The 27370-nt window shown below is 44.2% G+C and overlaps 1 protein-coding gene across 1 annotated transcript in view; it reads left to right on the forward strand.

Annotated features, from left to right (window-relative positions):
* The first annotated feature begins 223 nt into the window (after window positions 1-223).
* stard15 (StAR-related lipid transfer (START) domain containing 15) overlaps window positions 224-27370 on the forward strand; it is a 142209-nt gene continuing 115062 nt past the window's right edge. Inside the window, exon 1 of the mRNA XM_078551242.1 lies at window positions 224-385. Within this exon, the coding sequence (XP_078407368.1) occupies window positions 224-385 (162 nt within the window). The remainder of the gene's footprint in view (window positions 386-27370) is intronic.

Below are 27370 nucleotides of genomic sequence, written 5' to 3' on the forward strand. Positions count from 1 at the left end.
GTGATAGGCTGGAGGGTGGGAGGGAGGGAGGGAGCGGCTGTTCGGACTGTGCTGACCGCTCATTTGCTGGACAGTGTTGTTGGCTGGTGTCGCTGGGGGAGGGTGGGGGATATTGCATGTGCCTGTTGTGTTGTGTTTGTGAGTGTGTCTGTGAGTGTCTGTGTGTGTGTGTCTGTGAGTGTTTAAGCTGCTGTATTGGAAGATTCCGGTCTCTGGCTGCAGGATGTCCAGTGGGGAGATTGTACAGATCCCCGATGATGCACATTTCACCTCTTTCCGGGAACAGTGTGAACGCCAGGAGGGTTGGCTGGTTCAATACGACAAGGGGGGCACGACAGTGTGGAACCGACAGCCCGAGGAGAACAGGACCGTGCAGAAACTAAAGGTAAGGAGACGAGAAATCTGCACAAAATCCAGGTCCATGCTCCAGTAGTTTACTGAGGGAGAGCTACAGTGTCGGAGGTGCTGCGGATAAACAGAGGTCCCATTTGCGGGCTCAGGTGGATGTAAAAGATTCCATTTGGCAGAAAAGCAGGAGAGTTTCTCCCTGTGTCCTGGTCAATATTTATCCCTCAATCAACATCACTAAAACAGATTACCTGGCTGGTATTACATTGTTGTTCTGGGGTCTTGCTGTGTGTAAATTGGCTTGTGTTTCCCACATGACAACAGTGGTTACACTTCAAAAAGTACTTCACTGGGGCCCCGAAAGGCGCTATATCAATGCAAAACTTTTTATGATGTAAAATGAAGTACAGGCAATTCTGTCAGTAGAATGTAGTTCTGTTAAAACTCTTGAATTTTAAACTACCCCAGGTTAAATCTGGGAGTTTTCTATAAAAGTGCTAGATAATTCAAAATCGTTTAATTTCAAGTATTAGATAATTTACATTGGTAGCAGTAATCTCAATTCACTGTGCAATTTCTGTCACCTACTGCAAATGTTTAGGGAAAAGACATTTTTTTACCATAAGGAAGTGAGTTTGGATTATTAGAAATAACATTCATTCTGACATGGCCCTGTTAACTTTGTGGGATTTAATGTTTAAGAGAACTGGTTTTGTTGGAAGGTGTTTGGGAAAAACATTGTTCTCTGATCACTAAACACTCAGCCCCACAATACAGCCCATGTGGAAATCCACAAATTGTGTTAAATGGCTATAGCACCTTGGTTAGACCACATAGAATACTAGCACAGTTATTACCAAAAATGATATAAAGACACTGAATAAGGTGGAAAGAGGATTAATGTGGCTGATACCAAAGCTGAGAGGTTATCCCTATCCAGGCTTGTGCTGTGAAGGGGTGATCTGATAGAGGTAGTTCAGATTAAGGAAATATTTAATAAGTTCGATGTAGAGAAGATGCCCCCACCAGTGTGGGGGAGAGGAGGGGATAATAGAACTAGGGGGCATCAATATAAGATAGGCACTAATAAATCCAATAGGAAATTCAGGAGAAACTTCTTTACCCAGAGAGGTGAGAATGTGGAATTCATGACCATAAGGCAAATTGTTTAGATCCCTTCAAGGTGAAGCTAGATAAACACATGAGGGAGAAAGAAATAGGAGGATATGTTGATGGAATTAGGTGACATAGGGTGGGAGGAGGCTCATGTGAAGAGTGAATACCAGTATGGACCAGTTGGGCTGAATGGCCTGTTTCTATATTGTACATTCTATGTAATGTGAAATGTGCCACTAAGTCACAAAAACATCACCCTGTCAATTGTACAATAACTACAACAATCATAAAAGGGTATATTGTGGGCTTTTTACAACCTCAGTCTCCCTTTTATCAAGATTTTTATTGCACAAAACGTCAAATTAAACCAAAATGTGCTTTTTGAACTGTATTTTGTTTCGATGTGACGCTGGCGGGAGGAGAATGAGCAAGTGATTAGGTGGAACTAATACAGCCTAACACAAGACCATTAAGAGAAAAGTGACTGAAAGAGAGAAATATAATGCAGCCATTGGAGAGAATTATAGAGAAATGGACATCATAGGGACAAAGCTTTCAGCCCAGCTAGGTGGAGATTTTTTTTACACAGCGAGTTGTTATGATCTGGAATGCACTCAAAGCAGACTTAATAGTAGCTTCAAAGGAGAATTGGACTTAAATTTAAAATGGAAAAAAATGTAGGACAATGAAGGAAAACCAGGGGACAATTGAGAAGCTTTCAAAGAGCTAGCACAGGCATGATGGGCTAAATGGCCTCCTTCTATGCTGTAATATTCTATTGCTTCTGAGAATGTCCAGTTATTAATATAAAGTGCAACCTTGGGCACACATTTTAAAATAACACTACATCCATCTGGTGTGGTAGAATTAACCAGCACTGAATGAACAGTTAAAATCTCATTATGCTGCCAGTGCACTTTAGGGGCATAACCACAAACATTAAAACTGAAAAGTCACAGTTAGAAATCACAGAAACTAGATTACCAACTGTTTTATAAAACCAAAAATAAATACATATGATTACTTTTCCATTCTGTTTCATTTATGTTGAATATCAACAAATGAAACATTTTCAGCCAATAAATATTAAAATTGGGAGACAGTTTTAGTATGTTGCAGTTTTCTCCAATGTTATATTAATGTAGAGTTCTTAACTTTCCCATCACCGTGACTTTCAAAATTCTAATGCCAAGCATTAATTGGATTAATATGTGGTGCTTACTTTCCATGGCACTTAATGACATAGAATCAGATGTCACAGCCCCACTCCCCTCCTTTTTCCCAACAATCCTGCAGTTATTTTCCACTTCAATATTTAGTTCCCTTTTGAAAGTTATCACTCAATTTCTTTCCACCAACCTTTCAAGCAGCACATTCCTGATCTCAACAACTTGCTGCATAAAAAACTTTTTCATCAGTTGTCTCTGGTTCTTTTGCCAATTAACTTAAATCTACGTCCTCTGCTTAGCAATCATCCCACAACTGGAAACAACTTTTCCTTCTTCATTCTATCAAAACATGTCATGATTTTTGAACAGTGGGGGTTATAAACACTGGTACTGGATTTATCTGGTGGGGTTATAAACACTGGTACTGGATTTATCTGGTGGTTTTATAAACACTGGTACTGGATTTATCTGGTGGTTTTATAAACACTGGCACTGGATTTATTTGGTGGGGTTATAAACACTGGTACTGGATTTATCTGGTGGTTTTATAAACACTGGTACTGGATTTATCTGGTGGTTTTATAAACACTGGTACTGGATTTATTCGGTGGGGTTGTAAACACTGGTACTGGATTTTTCTGGTGGGGTTATAAACACTGGTACTGGATTTATCTGGTGGTTTTATAAACACTGGCACTGGATTTATTTGGTGGGGTTATAAACACTGGTACTGGAGTTCTCTGGTGGTTTTATAAACACTGGTACTGGATTTATTTGGTGGGGTTATAAACACTGGTACTGGATTTATCTGGTGGGGTTATAAACACTGGTACTGGATTTATCTGCTGGGGTTATAAACACTGGCACTGGATTGATCTGCCGGGGTTACAAACACTGGCACTGGATTTATCTGGTGGTTTGATAAACACTGGTACTGGATTTATCTGGTGGGGTTATAAACACTGGCACTGGATTTATCTGGTGGGGTTATAAACACTGGCACTGGATTTATCTGGTGGGGTTATAAACACTGGCACTGGATTTATCTGGTGGTTTTGCATCTGAAATGAAATGTTGTTCCTTGTGTCCTCCAGTCACTCACGTGTCCACATAAAAGTTTTGCAATGCAAATGGTTCACTTCCCTTGGCCAACTTTAGGGGATTTTAATAAGGGCACACAACAGAACAGTAATGGGCACAGACACATAAAGGGAAGTCTATGGATCCACAGCATATGAAAATACACTGAAGGAGACGGATAATGACAGGGGTTTAAATTTGAAGAGAAGGGGTTTTTAGCTCCCGATAAAGAGCTGTGGGCTTAACCACAAGAGATGGGGAAGTTTACTAATTACAGCCACTGCCTCTGAATCAGCATTGTTGCAAATTTGAGTCCTGAAACTCAGTGTTATAAAGGAGACAACAAAATACAAGTGTAAAACTCGAGGGATTTCCATGCTTCATGAACGCTGTAACAAAAACAAAAATACCTGGAAAAACTCAGGTCTGACAGCACCTGCGGAGAGGAACACAGTTAACGTTTCGAGTCCGTATGACTCTTCAACAGAACTAAGAAATATAGAAATGAGGTGGAATATAAGCTGGTTGAAGGGGGGTGGGACAGGTAGAGCTGGATAGGGGGCCAGTGATAGGTGGAGGCAAAGAAGAGATTGCCAAAGATGTCATAGACAAAAGGACAAAGGGGTGTTGATGGTGGTGATATTAGCTGAGGAATGTGCTAATGATGACATTAAAGTTAGAAAGCAGGACAAGCAAGTGACAGATAGCCCGAGTGGGGGTGGAGTGGGGTGAAGGGTTAAATGAATGCTGTGTCAGCCAATCGTGAAGTCTGTTTTAATCTTATCAAAGTCACATCACACCTGTATGTGCTTTGCAACTGTAAAGTTTAAAAATGCAGGGCCTTCATGTGTCCAAACCAATTAGTTTGTGATTTATGAATGGAACTGCTGAAGTCTACTTGAGTTAAGAAAATTTCTTTGTCATCAACTATTGTGGAAGCGTCCATGTTTCCAATCTGGGAGACACGTTAAAGAATATGTGAGTTATGGACATGTTGAACTTTCATTTCAATTCTGGCTCAGAGATTGGTAGAAATCCAGTGACAGAGAGTAAAGGCTAGCAGTACAAGTATATAGGCTGTCCCTTCATGAGTCTGATTGCATACTTTTGTAACTGATAGTGCTGAAAAGAACAGTGATTTGGGCTTCTGTTAACCCCGACTAATATGATCATGAATATGATTCAAGACACGAAAATGTTGAAATATGTGATTAATATGGGCTGCAGCAGATTATTTAACTTCATCTCCAGGCTAGTACAGTTACAGACCTTGCATCATTAAAATGCTGCAGCAAACCAAACGGCCTGTTTCACAGCACAGAAGTCCGAGGAAATTCTGGTATAGGTTACTTACGTCAATTCTCGTGCCACATTGCAATTTCCTGGGACTTTTGCTATGTCCCTCTGACGCCCTCGTCAAAGCCGTTGCCATTTAAATATAATGGCTCCACTCCCACGTTAAAAATAAGACGAGTGGCAAATCCCCTTGATTCACACTATTCTTCTGGATGATTACAGGTAAACTGATAATAAAAGGCCCTGTGTCATAATTTTGAATTTTAATAAAAGTTGAATCTGATCAAATTGATTTTCTACAGTCGCATTCAACAGAGAAGAGTTTTATTCAGATCAGCTTCTATCGGTCATTTCATTTTGTGTCAACGTGTTTAATGTGTAAAGTTATAATCAGGCAAATTATTACAGCCTTGAAATATGTATATTTGAAAGGAATTGATTGTTATAAATTCAGTGCACATGTAATTGGAGAGAGAGGCAAGCTAAATTTTAAACAAAGTAGTTCTCAACATTTTCTATAACATGAACATATCTTTTAATTGTCACTGTGAATTACAACTCAAGCAAGCAGTGCAGTTGAATTCTCAATTATAACCAATTGTGAAAAAAGAAACTTGGGTGGCAGGTTATTACTAATCACTTCATCCTGAATCAATATCTAACCTATACATCCCATAGTTCAAATGTGCTGGAAATCAGGGAAGAATGTTAAAATCCCAGCCCTTTGGTAAACATATTAGCATAAGCGAATGAATTATGTAGTGTACAGGAAGCTGGGAGCCATTTACCTCCACGTTCCTGAATTATTAACTGGTTGCAACATTTGTGATTAGTTGCCACATGCGGCATGTTCAAATGACAAATCCTGTTTCAAATTCAAATACTAATATCAGCATGTAAAATGCCAAAACTCACGGTACATGCCAGCCAGTTCCCTGTTGCAGGAAATTCTGGGCCAATGCTGACAGGTTGTACTAGTGACATTACTACAGCTAATCAAAGCTTATCAAAAACGCTGTTGGGATTAATATCCTTTAGGCCTACATATCACCCCAGACCCACAGCAATGTGATTGACTCTTAAATGCCCTCTGAACAAGGGCAATTACGGGTGGGCAATAAATGCTGACCTAGCCTGCGACACCCACAACCCATGAACGAATAATAAAAAAAACAAATCGATTTGATGTGAGTCCATTCCCTACTCCTGCAATTCTCTATAGAACAGTTTTCTACATTATCCACTCAGTATAATACTATTTATTCATAATCTCTAATATAATGCATTTCTGATGTGATCCTTATCTAATAATTAGACCATTTGGATGGAGTCTCTGTAGAATACAAGTTTACTGGTCTATTCAACATGATGAACAAGTGTGATCTCCTGATCTGTACCAATCTATGACTTTATTATTCGACTGTGAAGAATTGATTTGGTGGGCGTCTATACGAACAGAATATTTTTATTCTATATTAAGAATAATATACTTAAATAATTAAAACTTGAAAAGACACTTACAGTTAAGATAAAGTCAACATCATCACACTTGCACAAATGTGCTGACCTGGCAGGTTTTTTGGGATTTTTCTGATGTCAGACATTACTCAAGCTGAAAGAGGCATTTTCTCTTGGGCTTTATTGATCTTAACTTAAATCTGACTCCTCAATATTTACACCTCGTTCCTTCCCCAAAACAGATCCTAAATCAGTCAATAGCATTTGTGATGTGTGTGTCTGCCAAAAAGTATCTCTGCAGTTTTGATGCTAACGTAATCAGTTTTTATGCACCAATAAGTGACGAAAAGGATGAAATTCAATCTCAAATGCTACTGCCTTTACATCTTAGTCAGCAATGTAATGTGCTAACACATACACCCCATACCTATTCCGATGAAATTCAGAAGCATTCTGAAATTGAGAATATGTTTTCAAAGCAAATGGCCCAGGGTCTCATCACTCTGAGCTGTGTGAAGTTTAACAATGTTCTTATTTATATGAAAGGAATATTTTGACATAAAGTGAGGCTAGGATGATATAATGGCCCAGAAATTGCTGAAAAAAGTTATGGCATGTGAATGACACTGATGTTAAACCATCCACCAAGCTGTGACAAGACTCCGCACCCCGTGAATTGCAAATTGCTACAAGTTGCTGGCAATTTGCAATTAGCCCCACAAAAATGGCACTTTGCCCAGAACCTCTCTCTGATTTTTGTGGAGTTGTTGTATTTACACAAAAATTTCTCATTAAACTCCTGGCAGAAAATTAAGCCCAGTAATTATGGGTGTAAGTATCCCGATAACAATTTGACAAGTATCACTATAGCAATGCAAGTTAATGACAGCTAATCAATTCCTCTTGCTCAAAAAGTGGACAATTATAATGGACAATAAATGAGCAATGGCAACAACATCATGAAACTTATGGGGATGTTAAGGATGAGCTGCTGTTTTCACTTAACTAATGGTGAATTGTTCAGCAGCTTCTGTTTCACCATTCACAGTGTATCACTTGGTTGCCAAGAGTTATTGACTGATTTGTCATTAATTTGATATGAATGAGAGTGTGGACACATTCATTATTTTCTCAGCAAATTCTGGATTATTATTTTCAGTTTTTTACCTGCTATCTATTTTTTATTTATTTATTCATGGGTTGTGGGCTTCGCTGGCTGGGCCAGCATTTATTACCCATCCCTAATTGCCCCTTGAGCAGGTGGTGGTGAGCTGCCTTCTTGAACCGCTGCAGTCCATGTGGTGTAGGTACACCCACAGTGCTATTAGGTAGGGATTTCCAGGATTTTGACCCAGCGGCAGTGAAGGAACGGGGATATATTTCCAAGTCAGGGTGGTGAGTGACTTGGAGGGGAACTTCCAGGTGGCGGTGTTCCCATTTATCTGCTGCCCTTGTCCTTCTAGATAGTAGTGGTCAGGGCTTTGGAAGGTGCTGTCTAAGGAGCCTTGGTGAATTCCTGCAGTGCATCTTGTAGATGGTACACACTGCTGCTACTCTGTGTCAGTGGTGGATGGAGTGAATGTTTGTGGATGTGGTGCCAATCAAGTGGGCTGCTTTGTCCTGGAAGGTGTCCAGCTCCTTCAGCGGTGTTGGAACTGCACTCATCCAGGCAAGTGGGGAGTATTCCATCACATTCCTGACGTGTGCCTTGTAGATGGTGGACAGGGTTTGAGGAGTCAAGAGGTGAGCTACTCATCGCACGATTCCTTGCCTCTGACTTGCTCTTGTAGCCACAGTATTTATATGGCTAGTCCATTTCAGCTTCTGGTCAATGCTAACCCTGAAGATTTTGATAGTGGGGGATTCAATGATGGTAATGCCATTGAACGTCAAGGGACAATGGTTGGATTCTCTCTGATGGTCATTGCCTGACACTTGTGTGGCGCGAATGTTACTTCCCACTTGTCAGCCCAAGCCTGGATATTGTCCAGGTCTTGCTGCATTTTGTCATGGACTGCTTCAGTATCTGAGGAGTCATGAATGGTGCTGAACATTGTGCAATCATCAGCGAACATCCCCACTTCTGACCTAATGATGGAAGGAAGGTCATTGATGAAGCAGCTGAAGATGGTTGGGCCGAGGACACTACCCTGAGGAGCTCCTGCAGTGATGTCCTGGAGCTGAGATGACTGACCTCCAACAACCACAACCATCTTCCTTTGTGTTAGGTATGACTCCAACCAGTGGAGAGTTTCCCCTGATTCCCATTGATTCCAGTTTTGCTAGGGCTCCTTAATGCCACAATCGATTAAATGCTGCTTTGATGTCAAGGGCAGGCACTCTCACCTCACCTCAGGAGTTCAGCTCATTTGTCCATGTTTGAGCCAAGGCTGTAATGAGGTCAGGAGCTTAGTGACCCTGGTGGAACCCAAACTGGGCATTAGTGAGCAGGTTTTTGCTGAGCAATTGCCACTTGACAGCACTGTTGATGAACCATTACATTACTTTACTGATGATGGAGAGTAGACTGATGGGGCGGAAATTGGCCGGGTTGGATTTGTCCTGCTTTTTGTGTACAGGACATACCTGGGCAATGTTCCACATAGCTGGGTAGATGCCAGTGTTGTAGCTGTATTGGAACAGCTTGGCTAGGGGCACTGCAAGTTCTGGAGCAAAAGTCTTCAGCACTATTGCCGGAATATTGTCAGGGCCCATAACCTTTACATATCCAATGCCTTCAGCCGTTTCTTGATATCACGTGGAGTGAATTAAATTGGCTGAAGACTGGCATCTGTGATGCTGGGGACCTCTGGAGGAGGTTGAGATGGATCATCCACTTGGCACTTCTGGCTGAAGATTGTAGCAAATGCCTCAGCCTTATCTTTTGCACTGATGTGCTGGGCTCCTCCATCATTGAGGATGGGGATATTTGTGGAGCCTCCTCCTCCAGTGAGTTGTTTAATTTTCCACCACCATTCATGACTGGATGTGGCAGGACTGTAGAGCTTAGATCTGATCCGTTGGTTTTGGCATCGCTTAGCTCTGTCTATCACTTGCTGCTTGTGCTGTTTGGCATGCAAGTAGTCCTGTGTTATAGCTTCACCAGGTTGACACCTCATTTTTAGGTATGCCTGGTGTTGCTCCTGGCATGCCCTCCTGCACTCTTCATTGAACCAGGGTTGATCCCCTGGCTTGATGGTAATGGTAGAGTGGGGGATATGCCGGGCCATGAGGTTACAGGTTGTGTTCGAGTACAATTCTGCTGCTCTGATGGCCCACATCAGCCTGGATGCCCAGTCTTGAGTTGCTAGATCTGTTTGAAATCTATCCCATCTAGCATGGTGGCAGTGCCACACAACACAATAGAGGGTATCTTCAATGTGAAGACATGACTCCACAATGACTGTGTGGTGGTCACTCCTACCGATACTGTCATGGACAGATGCATCTGTGGCAGGCAGGTTGGTGGGAATAGGTCAAGTATGTTTTTCCCCCTTGTTGGTTCCCTTACCACCTGCCGCAGACCCAGTCCAGCAGCTATGTCCTTTAGGACTCAGCCAGCTCAGTCAGTAGTGGTGCTACCGAGCCACTCTTGGGGATGGACATTGAAGCCCCCCACCCAGAGTACATTCTGCGTCCTTGCCACCCTCAGTGCTTCCTCCAAGTGATGTTCAACATGGAGGAGCACTGATCCGTCAGTTGTGGTACGTGGTAATCAGCAGGAGGTTCCTTTGCCCAAGTTTGACCTGATGCCATGAGACTTCATGGGGTCCAGAGTCGATGTTGAGAACTCCCAGGGCAACTCCCTCCCGACTGTACACCACTGTGCCGCCACCTCTGCTGGGTCTGTCCTGCCGGTGGGACAGGACATACCCAGGGATGGTGATGGTGGTGTCTGGGACATTATCTGTAAGGTATGATTCTGTGAGTTTGACTATGTCAGGCTGTTGCTTGACTATAGTCTGTGAGACAGCTCTCCCAATTTTGGCACTAGCCTCAAGTATTAATAAGGAGGACTTTACAGGGCTGAGTTTGCCTTTGTCGTTTCTGGTGCCTCAGTCGATGCCGGGTGGTCCGTCCGGTTTCATTCCTTTTTTGTGACTTTGTAGCAGTTTGATACAACTGAGTGTCTGGCTCGGCCATTTCAGAGGCATCTACATTGCTGTGGGTTTGGAGTCACATGTAGGACAGACCAGATTTTCTTCCTAAAGGGCATCAGTGAACCAGATGGGTTTTTGTTACAAACCACAATGGCTTCATGGTCATCATTTGACATTTAATTCCAGATTTTTTTTATTGAATTCAAATTTCACTATCTGCTATGGTGGGATTTGAACCCAGGTCCCCAGAGCATTACCCTAGGTCTCTGGAATACCAGTGCAGCGACAATACCACTATACCATTGCCATCCCCCAAATACAGAGGTGTGGTGTGTCTCACTCAGATATTGCCCTAATTTATATCAGGAATATGGTGCAATAGTGGCTCAGCCTTTTTTTATTCATTCACGGGATGTGGGCTTCGCTGGCTGGGCCAGAATTTATTGCCCATCCCTAGTTGCTCTTGAGAAGGTGGTGGTGAGCTGCCTTCTTGAACCGCTGCAGTCCCTGTGGTGTAGGTACACCCACAGTGCTGTTAGGGAGGGAGTTCCAGGATTTTGACCCAGTGACAGTGAAGGAACGGTGAAATATTTCCAAGTCAGGATGGTGAGTGGCTTGGAGGGGAACTTCCAGGTGGTGGTGTTCCCATCTATCTGCTGCCCATGTCCTTCTAGATGGTAGTGGTCGTGGGTTTGAAAGGTGCTGTCTAAGGAGCTTTGGTGAATTCCTGGAGTGCATCTTGTAGATGGTACACACTGCTGCTACTGTGTTGAGTGTTATTGGAGCTGCACTCATCCAGGCAAGTGAGGAGTATTCCATCACACTCCTGACTTGTGCCTTGTAGATGGTAGACAGGCTTTGGGGAGTCCGGAGGTGAGTTACTCGCTGCAGGATTCCCAGCCTCTGACCTGCTCTTGTAGCCACAGTATTTATATGGCTGGTGCAGTTCAGATTCTGGTAAATGGTAACCCCCAGGATGCTGATAGCGGGGGATTCAGTGATGGTAATGCCATTGAGCATCAAGGGGAGATGGTTGGATTCTCTCTTGTTGGAGATGGTCAGTGCCTGACACTTGTGTGGCGCGAATGTTACTTACTGGAACAGCTTGGCTACGGGTGTGGCAAATGCTGGAGCGCAAGTCTTCAGTACTGTTGCTGGAATATTATCAGGGTCCATAGCCTTTGCAGTATCCAATGCCTTCAGCCATTTCCTGATATCACGTGGACTGAATTGATTTAGCTGAAGAGTCGTATCTGTGATGCTGGGGACCTCCAAAGGATGTGAAAATTAATCATCCACTCGGCACCTCTGGTTGAAGCTAGTTGCAAATGCTTCAACCTTGTCTCTTTCATGACTTGAGTAAAAGAAGTATTGCCGCTGTCTTGATGGGCAAAGGAAAGATGTTAAGGCTTTAGAGAGGATGCAGAGGAGATTTAAAATCATGAGAGGTTTTCATCGGGTAAATAAGGAGAACTTAGTAATTAACACTGAAATCACAGCCTAAAACTTGATTTCCAGGAGCACTGTCTTCATGGGGAAGTGTCAGGCGAAGCTCATTTTCCAATTTTCTGACAAACATAGAACATACACACAATTCACACGGAGATGCGTTCTCCCATCACCTCCAGACTCATTGATACTTGCATCGTGTATCCCACACCATCAAATTTAAAATCACTATTCACATTTAAAATTCTTCCACAAACTCGCTATATACTCGCTCGCTTTCAGTCAATGAACTGACAAGACAGAAACTCACAACTGAACCAGGTTAGATAGTTTGAATCAAGGCCTGAATAATTCTCTCCTCACCATCCCCCTCAAACCCATCTCCTTTGCGTTCCTCACTTGTTCTTTCTCCATATCTAATGATGGATAAGTGTAAGAAGCAAGTGGCACCGGTCATGCATGTGTGTACTTGCTTGTACACAAATGTGAGTGTGTGTGCGCGTTTATGTATGTAGGGGAAAACATGTCATAATATTTTCATTACCTTTAATGTATTCTGATCAAAAGAAAGCAAATAAACCATGTGTAATAAAAACAGAAAATGTTGGAAAAAACTCAGCAGGTCTGACAGCATCTGTGGAGAGAGAAACAGAGTTAACGTTTCGAGTCCGTATGACTCTTCTTCAGAGCTCGAAACATTAACTCTATTTCTCCCTCTACAGATGGTGCCAGACCTGCTGAGTTTTCCCAGTATGTCCTGTTTTTATTCCAGATTTCCAGCATCCGCAGTATTTTGCTTTTAAATAAACCAGGTGATTTTTTATGATTATTAGCAAAAGGAACGCTTTTTTGAAAAGTAACTTTTCAAAACACTTTCAAAAAGGCCCTAAACTATGTCAAAAAACAAACCAAAATTTGCCAAGTCTGATCTGACTGCGATCTTGTTGCCCATTTAACTAATAACCAGATTTACCTCCTATGGTCACACTGTGGGCAGGATTTTACCGTCGGTGAGCAGGGGGTGGGGCCCGCTCACCAATGTGTAAAATGATCCGAGATGATGTTGGGCGGAACCCCAGATGTCACCGCGCCCCATTTAAATTTTCGGGAAGGTGGGGGCGCAGCAAAATCAGCTGTGGACCCACCGACCTGTCAGTGGCCAATTGAGGCCATTGACAGGATCATTTAAACAATTAAAGGACCTGCCCTTCTAACCTTAAGGTTGGCAGGTTGGCCAGGAGCCCCAGCGGGAAATAGAGAAAACATGAAACCTCATCCAGCGGCGGGATGAGGATTCATGTAGGATTTAAAAAGTTTAATAAACTTATTATGTAAATTAGGAGCATGTCCCATCTCATGTGACATTGTCCCATGAGGGGACATGTTAGGGAATTTTGTTTTCTCTATTTTTAATATTTTTCAAAGTCGAAGTGATCTCCCTGAGGCTGCACTTAGGGAGATGAGTGCGCTCTGTCGTGCGCATGCGCTCTGTCGCGCACTCTCAGGGTTAGAGATTCCCCCCACCCGCACAGGAAGCGCTTCCCACCGGACGTCACGCTGGGTGGGCCTTAATTAGACCCCACCTAAAATGGCGGCAGGGCCGGCTTCTCCGGCGGGGATCGGCTCCCCACCTGCCGGAGATTGGGTCGGGCCCGCCCGCCCGACAGGTAGAAAATTCTGCCCAATGTTTCTGCCTTTCTGCTAGATAGATTCCAATACCATCCCCCCCGCACCCGCCCGCCACCCGCCAGTCCGTCCTGCTGTGTCACTGCATTAACAGATTTTCCTTGGGTCAGGTAGCGGTGCAAAGCCAGTAGTATAACTAGAGCCTGCTGGTTACCCATTGCCTTCAGACTCAGACACTATTTGTAATATCACTGGCTGCTTTAGTGAAGGAGCAATGGCAAATTTTCCACTTCTGTAATCTTGGTGAAGAGTCACAGGAAATCTCGCAACAGCAACCAGCAGCTTTTTGTGTCTTCATTCAATGTTAATATGTTTGGAAATCCTTGGCTGCACCAGTGCCCTCATCTTGGAGCTGTCGGGCTAGAAAATTGCCCTGTCCCTGCACATCTGCAAAGTTGCTCCCATCTTCTCCTGTGCAAGGTCAAGATAAGGAAGTTAGCTTACAAAACCTCACGCCAGGTTTGCTCACCTTGTTAGATTCATTGGCAGTAAGCCACGTTTCACTGTTTGCATTAGCCACACACTAATAGTTGACTGAACACAGCACAAAGCTTTGCATCATTGTGACATCAGAATAATTTCCTTGATTAAATGTAAAGATCAATTTCTCTTTATTTTATTTCATAAACAGTTTCCTAGATTTAGACGCTGTCACCTGGAATTAACCATTTGCCAATGATCACATAGAAGCCCCTGTCCCATGAACCAGACAAAGCATAAGAAATAGGAGCAGGAGGAGGCCATTCGGCCCCTCGAGCCTGATCCACCATTCAATAAGATCATGGCTGATATGATTATGGCTTTCACTCCACTTTCCTGTAAAATAAATGAAAAAAATAATTTATGAAAGGAAAATTACGTTTGACAAACTTGTTGGAGTATTTTGAAGATGTTACTTGTAGCGTAAATAAAGGAGAACCAGTGGATGTGGTGTCTTTGGATTTTCAGAAGGCTTTTGATAAGGTTTCACACAGGAGGTTAATAAACAAAATTCGAGCACGTGGTATTGGGGGAAATATATTAGTATGGATTGAGAATTGGTTAACAGATAAAAAACAGAGAGTAGGAATAAACGGGTCATTCTCAGGATGGCGGGCTGTTACTAGTGGGGAACCACGAGGGTCAGTGCTGGGGCCACAGCTGTTCACAATCTATAGAAATGATTTGGATGTGGGGACCAATTGTAATATTTCCAAATTTGCGGATGACACCAAACTGGGTGGGAATGTAAGTTGTGAGGAGGATGCAAGGAGGTTCCAAGAGGAATTGGTCAAGCTGTGAATGGGCTAGAACATGGCAGATGGAATATAAAATGAATAAGTGTAAAGTTATTCACTTTGGTATAAAAACGGAAAGGCAGAATATTTCTCAAATGGTGAGAGGTTGGAAAGTGTTGATGTCCAAAGGGACCTGGGTGTCCTTGTTCATGAGTCACTAAAAGCTAACAGGTAGGTGCAGCAAGCAATTAGGAAGGCAAATGGTACGTTGGCCTTCATCGTGAGGGGATTTGAGTACAGGAGTAAAGATGTGTTGCTGCAGTTCTATAGAGCCTTGGTGAGACTGCACCTAGAGTATTGTGTAGAACTTTGACCTCCTTACCAAAGGAAGGATATACTTGCCATAGAGGGAGTGCAGCAGAGGTTCACCTGACTGATCCCTGGGATGGCAGGATTGTCTTACGAGGAGAGATTGAGGAGACTGGGCCTGTATTCCCTAGAGATTTGAAGAATGAGAGGTGATTTCATTGAAACTTGCAAAATTCTTACCGGGCTCGACAGGGTAGATGTGGATAGGATGTTTTCCCTGGCTGGTGAGTCTAGAACCTGGGGACACAGTCTCAGATATTAAGGGTCAGGCCTTTTAAGGCTGATGTGAGAAGAAATTTCTTCACTCAGAAGGTGGTGAATCTTTGGAATTCTCTCCCCCAGAGGGCTGTGGAAGCTCAGTCATTGAGTACATTCAAGACAGAAATCAATAGATTTCTGGATACTTATGATATCAGGGATATGGGGATAGTGTGGGAAAGTGGGATTGAGGTAGGTGATCAGCCATGATCTAATTGGATGGTGGAGCAGGCTTAACAGGCCAAATGACCTATTCCTGCCCCTATGTTGCTATGTTCCTGGAAAATAAATATGTTAATGTGCTACTTACTTTCCACTTGCTACATCTCTTAATCAGCAACCCTTCCACTCCCCAATTGTCACTCTTCCTGACCCTCCCTCTCACCGATCTTCCTGTTCCCCGACCCTCCCTCTCACCGATCCCCCCTCTCACCGATCCTCCCTCTCACCGATCCTCCTGTTTCCCGACCCTCCCATTCCTCAACCATCCTACACCCCAACCCTCCCGTTCCATAACATTCCCACACCCCAACCTTCCACTCTTCAACCTTCCCTCTCTCCGCCCCTCCCATTCTTCGACTGTCCTGCTCCCCAATCACCCCTCTTCCCAACTGTCCTATTCCTCGATCCTCCCTCTCCTGACCCTCCTGCTCCCAGACCTTTCCACTCCTTGACCCTCCAGTTCTCTAGCCCACCGAGACTCTGACCCTCCCGCTTCCCAAACCTTCCCTCTCTCCAACCCTCCCACTTTCTGACCCTCCCACTCGCTGACCCTCCCACCTACTGCACCTTCCGCTCGCCGACCCTCCCACTCGCCGACCCTCCCGCTCGCCGACCCTCCCTCTCGCCGACCCTCCCTCTCGCCGACCCTCCCTCTCGCCGACCCTCCCTCTCGCCGACCCTCCCTGTCGCCGACCTTCCCATTCCTCGCCACTCCCTACCCTTCCCTCTCCACAACCCTCCCAGCCACTGATTGTTCCACTCGCTGACCACCCCGCTCCCCACCCTCCCTCTCACTGACCCTCCCACTCGCTGACCCACCCCCTTACTGACTGCCCCAGTCCCCACACCCCCACTCGCCAACCCCTCCACTCACCGACCCCTCCACTCGCCGACCCTCCCAGTCCTCGCCAGTCCTGCTCATCAAATCTCCCGCACCCCACTTCCCAATCCCAAAACCTGGCTGTGTGCTCGGGTTTGGAGATGAGTGGCGAGAGGCAGGAAGAGCAGCTTTGAGTTGTAGGGTTTCATAAGGAAGTTGCAAGCCCGAGAGGTGGTGAAGGGGAGGGTTATGGAGTGGGAGGGATATGGAACTGGAGACTCAGCAAGCGGTCGGGGAGAGGGAGAGTCGGGGAGAGGGAGAGTCGGGGAGTGGGAGGAGTGGTGAGAGAGAGGGATGGTGGCGAGTGGGAGGATCGGGGAGCAGGAAAGACTGCTCCAAAATGGCGTCGATAGAGTCACATGACACCAAGTCAGACCCAGTGCAAAACAACATTAAAACAAAACTTCCACTGCTAAACACAAATATTGGCCCATTAACTGTGCAATGTTACAGCAGAATGACTTAAAATAAGGGCTTACTGTCAGCTATAACATCTGTCTAACTCAGCCTTGAATATGTTCAATGACCCAGCCTCCACTGCTCACTGAGAAGACTATTCCAAAGATTAACGATCCTCTGAGAGAAGAAATTCCTCCTCATTCCCATCTTCAATGAGCAGTTCCATAATTTGAAGCTGTGACCCCTCGTTCTAGTCTCTCCCAGAAGGGGAAACATCCTCTCAGCATCCACCCTGTCAAATCACCTCAGGATCTTCTATGTTTCAATAAGATCATCTCTCATTCTTCAAAACTCCAGTGGATACAGGCCAAGTCTGTCCAACCTTCCCTCATTAGATAACACTCCCCCATACCAGCTATCAGCTGAGTGAACCTACTCTTAACTGTTTCCAATGCAAGTAAATCCCTCTTGTAGGCAGTACCCCAGGTGCGGTCTTGCCAATGCCCTGTAAAGTTGTAACAAGACTTCCCTACGTTTATATTCCATCTCCCTTACAATAAAGGCCAACATTCCATTTGCCTTCCTAATCATTTACTGTACCGGCATGCTAAATTTTTGTTATTTATGTATGAAGATATGCAGATCCCTCTGTACCTCAGAATTCTGCAGTCTCTCTCTCTCTATTTAAATAATTTGTTGCTTTTCTATTCTTCCTGCCAAAGTGGACAAGTTCACATTTCCCCCCATTAAACTCCATCTGCTAAATTTTTGCCCACTCACTTAACCTGTCTATGTCCCTTTGCAGGCCCCTTATACCCTCTTCACTACTTGCTTTCCTATTTACGTTTGTATCATTAGTAAATTTAGCTACACTAGTTGGTCGCTTCTTCCAAGTCATTAATGTGGATGGTAAATAGTTGAGTCCCAGCACTGATCTCTGCGGCACTTTACTAGTTACAGTTTGCCAACCTTACAATGACCCATTTATCCCAACTCTCTATTTCCTGTTCATTAGCCAAGCCTCTATCTATATTAATGTATCACCCCCAACACAATGAGCTCCTATCTTGTGCAGTAACCTTATCGGCTACCTTTTGGAAATCCAAATGCACTACATTTACAGATTCCCCTTTATCTACGTTGCTTGTTACATCCTCAAAGAACTCTAGCAAATTTGTTAAACACGATTTCCCTTTCGTAAAACCATGTTGTCTCTGCCTGATTGCATAATAATTTTTTAAAAAATGTCCTGCTACTACTTCCCTAATAATGGATTCCAGCATTTTCACAATAACAGATGTTGCATTAACAAGCCTATAGTCTCCTGCTTTCTGTCTCCCTCCTTCCTCGAATAGTGCTGTTATATTTGTGGTTTTCCAATCCACTGGGACTTTTCCCAGATCTAGGGAATTTTGGAAGATTACAGCCAATCTATCCATTATCTCTATAGCCACTTGCTTTAGGACCCTCGGATGTAGACCATTAGGTCTGGGGGCTTGTCAGCCTTTAGTCCCATTAGTTTTCCTAGTTCTTTTCCTCCCAAGTGATAGATCCTGTTCTATTGCCTCCTCCATTTGCAATATTCCATTTGCCACTGTACTTGGGATGCTTTTGTGCCTTTTGCTACGAGGACAGTTATAAAATATTTGTTCAAAGTCTCTTCCATTTCCCTGTTTCTCATTATTAATTCCTCAGTCTCACCCTCTAAAAGACCAATGTTTACTTTAGCTACTCTCTTCCTTTTCATATACTTGTAGAAGTTTTTGTTGTCTGTTTTTATATTTCTTGTTCGTTTACTCTCATATTCTAACTTCTCTTTTGTTTAGTCACCCTTTGTTCATTTCTAAAATTTTCCCAATCTTCTGGCCTATCACTAATCTTCACAGCATTGTACACCTTTTCTTCCAATTTGATACCATCTTTAACTTCCTTAGTTAGCCACAGATGGTGCATCCTTCTCATTGAGTCTTTCATTCTCAATGGGATTTTTATTTGTTGAGAGCTTTGAAATATCTCCTTAAATGCCTGTCACTGCTTGTCTGCCATCCTATCTTTTAACTCATTTTCCCAATCCACTTTTGCCAATTGTTTTCATATTTCTGTGAGTACCTTTATTTAATTTTTATTTATTTATTCATTCATGGGATGTGGCCATCGCTGGCTAGGCCAGCATTTATTTCAAACCCTTATTCCGAGGGCATTTTAAGACATTACTGTGGGTATGGAGTCACATGTAGGCCAGACCAGGTAAGGATGGCAGATTTCCTTCCCTAAAGGATATTAGTGAACCAGATGGGTTTTTATGACAATGGTTTCACGGTTATCATCAGACTTTTAATTCCAGATTTTTGTTGGACTTGAATTTCACCATCTGCCGTGGTGAGATTCAAACCCGGATTCCCAGAGCGTTATCCAGGGTTCCTGGAATACTAGTCAGTGACAATACCGCCTCCCCATGATTAAGTTTAAGACATTAGCTTCAAACCTAAGTTTCTCACCCTCAAACTGAATGTGAATTTCTATCATGTTATGATTACTCTTGCCTAGATGATCCTTTACTATCATTAATTAATATTGTTTCATTACACAGTGGGAACAGTGGGCAGTAAAAAAGCCTCCATCCAGTAATAGTGGAAACAGTCGTTTCCAGGCTTTTAACTTAGGATGTTAAATCATATCTACAACCAACTTCGAAACTGACAAAGAAAGAATGTAATTATATAGGACCATTTATAATTTCATGGTTGTCTGAAAGCACTTTATAGTGAACAAAATACTTTTCAGGTTTAATTTAGGAAATACACAGCCAATTTGTGTCCATCAAACTCCCACAAACAGCAAGGAATAATAAACAGATCATTTTTAAGTGATGTTCATAAATATAATGGCCATGAGACTGCTTTTCTTTGAAATAATACACAGGATTTTCTATATCCACCTGAGAGGAAAGATAAGGCTTTGCTTTAACTATTCATCTGAAAGCCAGCACCATCAATAGAATAGCAGTCCCTCATTCCTGTAGCCAGTACCACAACCATTAACACCCTTTCATTCACGATATCTTTGTCAATCTCTCCTTTGCCTCCACCTATCACTGGCCTTCTATCCAGCTTCACCTGCTCCACGCCCCTTAAAGAGTATAAATTTCATCACATTTTTACTTTTCTTTAGCTCTGAAGGGTCATACGGACTCGAAACATTAACTCTGTTTCTCCCTCCACAGATGCTGTTAGACCTGCTGAGTTTTTCCAGTATTTTCAGTTTTTGTTTCAGATTTCCTTAATCCGCAGTTTTTTGCTTTTACCCTCATTCCTGCACTGGTCTGAAGTCTACATTTTGTACTCGAGTGCTTGGGATTTGAATCCATAAACCTTCTGTCAGAGACAAGAATGTTTCCAACCAAGCCAGAGTTGACACACAAATTCAGTCTGCAAACACTTTACTGGTGCCTTAAAAACTCCTGCAGTAATTTGAACGGCATTGCTCAGAATACCAATCAACCTTTGATGGTAATGAAGCTGTTATTAACAACTGTCATTATTTCCATGCACTGACATGGTTTCCATTTCACTTTGGTTTTGATATTACAGCCTTGTTCAGTTTGGATTAATACACTGTGAATGCGATCCTCCAGGGATTATATTTACAATGCTCACTTTCAGAGTGTAAACTGAATGCTATCAAGTTACCTGTTCAATGCATAAAGCGAGATTTTCTTTGCTGCAAGAGTTCCTTATTAAAAAGGGCCAGAGAGTCATTACGGCACAGAGAGAGGCCATTCAGCCCACAAATCATTTTCTGTCTACTCAGTCCCATTCTCCCACTCGATTACCTGCAAGTATCTCCTTCAAGCATCCATTCAATTTCCTTTTGACATCAGTGATCGTATTTGCTTCCACCACCCTCGCATGGAGGGGTAAAGATTCTGCTCGCATACCCCTGTAGCTCTTTCCAAAACCTTAAATCGGAGTCCCCTAGTCCACGCACCATTAGCCAATGGGAACAGATTTTCTTTGTCTACCTTACCCAAACCTGTCATAATGGTGTATACCTGTATCAGATCTCCCCTCAATCTCCTTAGCAACATCGCAACACAGGAACACAAGTGGGCCCTTCAGCCCATTGAGTTTGCTCTGCCATCCAATTAGATCATGGCTGATCATCTATCTCAATGCCTCTTTCCCACACTATACCCATATCCCTTGATGTCATTAGTCTCCAGAAATCTATCGATTTCTGTCTTGAACGTACTCAATGATTGAGCTTCCACATCCCTCTGGGGGAGAGAATTCCAAAGATTCACCACCTTCGGAGGGAAAAAATTATTCCTCACTTCAGTCTTAAATGACCTATCTCTTACTCGGAGACTGTGTCCCCTGGTTCTATACTGACCAGCCAGGGGAACATCCTATCCACATCTACCCTGTCATGCCCTGTAGGAATTTTATACGTTTCAATCAAGCCACCGCTCAATCATTGAAACTCTAGCGAATGCAGACCCACTTTCCCCAATCACTCCTTAGAAGCCAATCCCACCATCCCAGGGATCAGTCTGGTGAGCTTCCATTACACTCACTCTATGGCAAGTATATCCCTCCTTTGGTAAGGAGACCAAAACTGTACACAATACTCCAGGTGCGGTCTCACCAAGACTCTATACAATTGAAGCAAGACATCTTTACTCCTGTACTCAAATCCCCTTTGCCTTCCTAATTGCTTGCTGCACCAGCATGTTAGTATTTAGTGACTTATGAATAAGGACACCCAGGTCCCGTTGGACATCAACACTTTCTAATCTCTCACCAGTTAAGAAATATTCTGTCTTTCTGTTTTTTCTTCCAAAAGTGAATAACTTCACACTTACTCACATTATATTCCATCTGCCATGTTCTAACCCACTCACTTAGCCTGACCAAGTCCTCTTGAAGGACAACAAGCCCAGCTTCTCAAACCTAACCTTGTAACTAAGATACCCCACCTCTGGACCTATTCTGGTAAATCTCGTCTGCACCCTCTCAAGAGTCCTCACAATCCTTCCCAAATTGTGGTGGCTAGAACTGCACGCAATACTATGCTTTTGGCATAACACCCCTGCTTTTGTACTCCATGCCCCTATTTTTAAAGCTCAAGATCCCATATGCTTTGCTAACTACTCTCTCAATATGTTCAGCCAGCTTTAAAGATCTATTTGCACAGAATTATACATTTTGTTCCACACTCCACTTTGGAATGGCCAAATATGTCCTTTGGTTAAGCAGAGAGTCCTGCTTTAATTTTTTATATTCCTTCCTGTGATGGCGGCTTCGCTGGCTGGGCCAGCATTTATTGCCCCTCCATAGTTTCCCTTGAGAAGGTGGTGGTGAGCTGCCTTCTTGAACCACTGCAGTCCATGTGGTGTAGGTACACCCACAGTGCTGTTAGGGAGGGAGTTCCAGGATTTTGACCCAGCGACAGTGAAGGAACGGTGATGGAGTTCAAAGTTTGGGAGGCTGCATGATTTGGGGGAACATGAAACTGATGGTGTTCCCAGGAACTTGTCCTTCTTGGTGTGGGGGGTTTAGATTTACAGACTTTACATTAGTAACAGCAAACTCTAATTTGATTCACAAAGTTCTTTGAGGAAGTAACATGTGTTGTGGATAATGGGGAACTGGTGGATGTACTGTACTTAGATTTCCAGAAGGCATTTGATAAAGTGCCACATCAAATGCTATTGCAGAAAATAAAAGCTTCTGGTGTAAGGCAGAACGTATTGGCACGGATAGAAGATTGGCTGGCTAACAGGGAGCAGAGAGTTGGCATAAATGGGTCTTTTTCAGGTTGGCAAGATATAACAAGTGGTGTGCCACAGGGATCAGTGCTGGGACCTCAACTGTTTACAATTTACATAAATGACTTGGATGAAGGGGTGAATGAGATGGTTGCCAAATTTGCTGATGATACAAAGATAGGTAGGGAAGTAAGTTGTGAAGTGGACATAAGGAGGCTACTGCTAAATATAGATAGGTTAAGTGGGTGGGCAAAGATCTAACAAATGGAGTATAATGTGGGAAAATGTGAAATTGTCCATTTTGGCAGGAAAAATGGACAATAGCTTATTATCTAAATGGTGAGAGACTGCAATGATCTGAGATTCAGAGGAATCTGGGTGTCCTAGTGCATGAATCACAAATGGTTAGTTCAGGTACAGCAGGTAATTAGGGAAGCTAATAGAATGTTATCATTTATTGTGAGGGGAATTGAATACAAAAGTAGGGAGGTTATGCTTCAGTTATACAGAACACTAGTGAGACCACATCTGGAGTATTGTGTACAGTATTGGTCGTCTTGTTTAAGGAAGGATGTAAATGTGTTGAAAGCAGTTCAGTGAAGGTTTACTAAATTAATCCATGGAATGGGCGGGTTGTCTAATGAGGAAAGGTTGGACAGGCTCGGCTTGTATCCACTGGAGATTAGAAGAGTAAGAGGTGACGTGAATGAAATATTAAGATCCTGAGGGGTCTTGACAGGGTGGATGTGGAGAGGATGTTTCCTCTTGTGGGAGTATCTAGAACAAGGGGTCACTGTTTAAAAATAATGGGTCACCCATTTAAAACAGGGATGAGGAGAATTTTTTCTCACTCAGAGCGTTGTGAGTCTTTGGAATTCTCTTCCTCAAAAGGTGGTGAAGCAGAGTCTTTGAATATTTTTAAGGCAGAGGTGGATAGATTCTTGGCAAGCAAGGGGGTGAAAAGTTATCCGGTAGGTGGGATGCATATTTGAGGTTATTGTCAGATCAGCCATGATCCTATTAAATGGAGGAGCAGGCTCGAGGGGCCGAATGGCCTACTCCTGCTCTTTGTTTGTATGTTCGTTTTTCGTATGTTCATGATTGTTCTGTTGACAGAAGCAGTCAGTCACGAGGGAAAACTGACTGTAGCAAATGAAGCATTGACTGGTTTCTCACTCCTAAGCAACGAGTGACAGACCAATCCTGGAAACACTCCAAACTGACAATATTCCTGCAACTGCTCCATTGAACTTGGGAAATTTTACTAACCTGTGTCCTCATAACTATTCTCCTCTATCTCAATACAATTTGGGAGAGGTAATTACAAAACCATTGGTTTTCTTCCCACTGTCCTTTATAATGACAATCATTGCTTTAATCATAGAGCTCCCAGAAACCATAACAATAATTAGTATTTCTAATGCACCTTTAACAGAGTAAAACATCCCAAAGCATTTCCAGGAGCAAAATCAGACAAGGTAGGACAGCAAACCACACGAGGAGGCCTGAGGACAGATAACTAAAAGCTTGGTCAAAGACTTGGGTTTTATAGGGAGAGCCTTGAAGGAAGAGAGATTGGTGGAGAGGTTTGGAGAGTTGTGGGTGGGGTGCGGGGGGCACATTTCTATAGGTCAGGGTCTAGACGTTGAAAACACAGAGCTCACAGTGGGTTGCAGGGCTGGAGGAGGTCACAGAGAGGCCATGAAAGGATTTGAACTGAAGGATGGGAGCCTTAAAATCAAGGTGTTGTCAGTCCTGAATCACATCAAGTCCTGTTCACCAGGCAGTCCTGTGCTTGCTGACCTACACTGGCTCCCAGACTGATAACACTTTCATTTTAAGACTCCGATTCTATCAGGGAAAAATAATTAGTTGAAAATTCATCTCATTGCAGTTTGTTACTTCTTTGCAGCTCTCCAGAAGTGACCACATAAATACAGCTTCAGGGTGGATTTTTCCAGACACCCTTCCCTACCCCCTCCACCGACACGGCAGGGTGGGGGAAGGGGGCAATGCGGCAGAAACTGAAAAATCGGTTTTCCACAGGTGTAAAACGATGGGGGAACTTGTACTCCTGCCCACCATTCCCTGAGGGAACTTGTGCCCCTGCCCACCATTCCCTGGGGGAACTTGTGCTCCTGTCCACCATTCCCACCAGAGGCCGGCAGGAAACCATTTTGTATCCCATTATTGGGATGCAAATGAAGGCCCAGCCGGAATTGTTCCCTCTCTGCTTGATTGTCCACACCACCAGTGGGATGTCACCCTGGTCCAGAACAGGTCTGGATCTACGTGGGTTGGAGGTGTTGGACTTACCTGAAGAAGGCCTGGGGTAGCCTGCGGAGATCAGGCTGGAGGCCTCCAGCGACTGTGGACCCTGGAGCACCAAGCGCAATGGGTGGGTGAAGCATTTACCAGGTGGATCTCCTGTCTTCAGGATCTTCCAGTTGGTCCATCTCCTGCCTACAGGATCCTCCAGGAGGTGGATCATTTGGCTTCAGGAGCTTCCAGGAGGTGGATCTTCGACCCTCAATGGTGGCTCAGTTCATGTTCAGATGGCTTTTCAATATGGCACCCGGATATGGTGATGGGGCACAAGTCATCCAGCTGCCCCATCGTGTAGGAAACCCCTGACTGCGGAATTAATTAGGCCAACGTTGTGCAATATGGCGTGAATTCCCACCGGCCTCCGCTGTGGGAAACTCTCCCTATTCCCACTCCCACCACAGGGCTTAGTCCCAAAGTGGAAAACCCCACCTTTAGTCTCTTGCAGGGAAGCTGTTACGCTTGGGGCAGTTGTGCTGCGTTTGTAGATAATATTTTCTTCTGAGATTTACAGTAACTAGACTGAGATTAAAAATGTATTTCCATTACCAAATGCTACATAAAAATAGAAAATTATGTAACCTCAAGGAAGCATTCTGGAATCCTCGACTGGATTAGAAATAAAATAACTCAATTTCCAGTACTAGGTACTAGTCTTATGAGAGGTTAGGCTGGTAAGTGAATTGATTGCATCTGAGAGACTTCAGAATTGAGTGCAAATTTTAATATTTAAAAAGAATTTTCATAGGGTTCAGCCATAGTAACTCGAAAGTTTAAATCTTTAAAAGCTGAGGATTAAGATAGCACCGAGACATATAGGCACAGAAATGAGAGGCAGGTCCTTTAGCAAATTCTGAAAGGAGAGTCCTTTCTGTCACTTTTTTAATTCTGAAAGATGTGGGCAGGGTGGGGTTGGATTTTGTGAACCACAGTGCAGTGTGGGAGGGGTATGAACGAGGAGGAGGGGTATGAACGATGCAGTGTGGGAGGGGTATGAACGAGGAGGAGGGGTATGAACGAGGAGGAGGGGTATGAACGAGGAGGCAGGCTGGTTAGAAGACCTTGCTTGGGAACAGCAGGCCAGCTGCCAACACCATTATTCTACCCCCTCAACCTCACTTCCCCCATGCCTCCTCCTGCCCCCATGCTCCCTGTATCTCCTCCCCTCCATACCCCATCATACCCCGTGCCCCCATGTATCCCCCATAGCCACTCATCCAGTATCCACCACCAGGAGACCTCAGGATGTCGTTGAAATAGAGAGTTAAAAAAAATAAACTTCTAGCAATCTGAAAGGGCTATCATGATTGGGAGGTAATGGCGTAGTGGTATTGACACTGGGCTAGTAATCCAGATACCCAGGGTAATGCTCTGGGAGCCCAATTTCAAATCCCACCACATGAAGTTTGAATTCAATAAAAATCTGGAATTAAAAATCTAATGATGACCATGAAACCATTGCCGATTCTTGTAAAAACCCACCTGGTTCACTAATGTCCCTTAGGGAAGGGAGCCTGTTGTCCTGACCTGGTCCAGACCCACAGCCACTCAGTTGTATCAAACTGCTAAAAAGTCTAAAATAAATGGAACAGACAGACACCCCAACATCAACAGAGGCACCAGAAACGACAATGGCAAACCCACCCCTGTAAAATCCTCCTTGTGAATATCTGGGGGCGAGTGCCAAACTTGGGAGGGCTGTTTCACAAACTAGTCAAGCAACAGCCTGATATAGTCATCCTCACGGAATCACACCAGATCATGGCCAGGATTCTCCAGCCGTCGAGTGGGCTGAGTGGGTGGACAATCACGGAGCCGACTGCTGCACACGATTGGCTCCGCACCGCAATTTCACGTGGGTAGGCCAATTAAGGCCCGCCCTGCGTTTATCACAAGCGTCAGCGCTGAGCCTGTGCTGGAGGAGGGAGAGCCAGGTGGGGGCGGGCGGAGGAGGGAGAGCGGGTGCGGGCGGGGGGAGGGGGGAGAGCCGGGTGCGGGAGGGGGGAGGGGGGAGAGCCGGGTGCGGGAGGGGGGAGAGCCGGGTGCCGGCGTGGGGGGAGGGGGGAGATCCGGGTGCCGGCGTGGGGGGAGGGGGGAGAGCCGGGTGCGGGAGGGGGGAGAGCCGGGTGCCGGCGTGGGGGGAGGGGGGAGAGCCGGGTGCCGGCGTGGGGGGAGGGGGGAGAGCGGGCCTGGTGCACAGTTGCGCTTGCGCGCGAAAGAGCATTTCA

Source organism: Cetorhinus maximus, chromosome 10, assembly GCF_964194155.1.
Source record: "Cetorhinus maximus chromosome 10, sCetMax3.hap1.1, whole genome shotgun sequence".
In the NCBI taxonomy this organism is placed as follows: domain Eukaryota; kingdom Metazoa; phylum Chordata; class Chondrichthyes; order Lamniformes; family Cetorhinidae; genus Cetorhinus; species Cetorhinus maximus.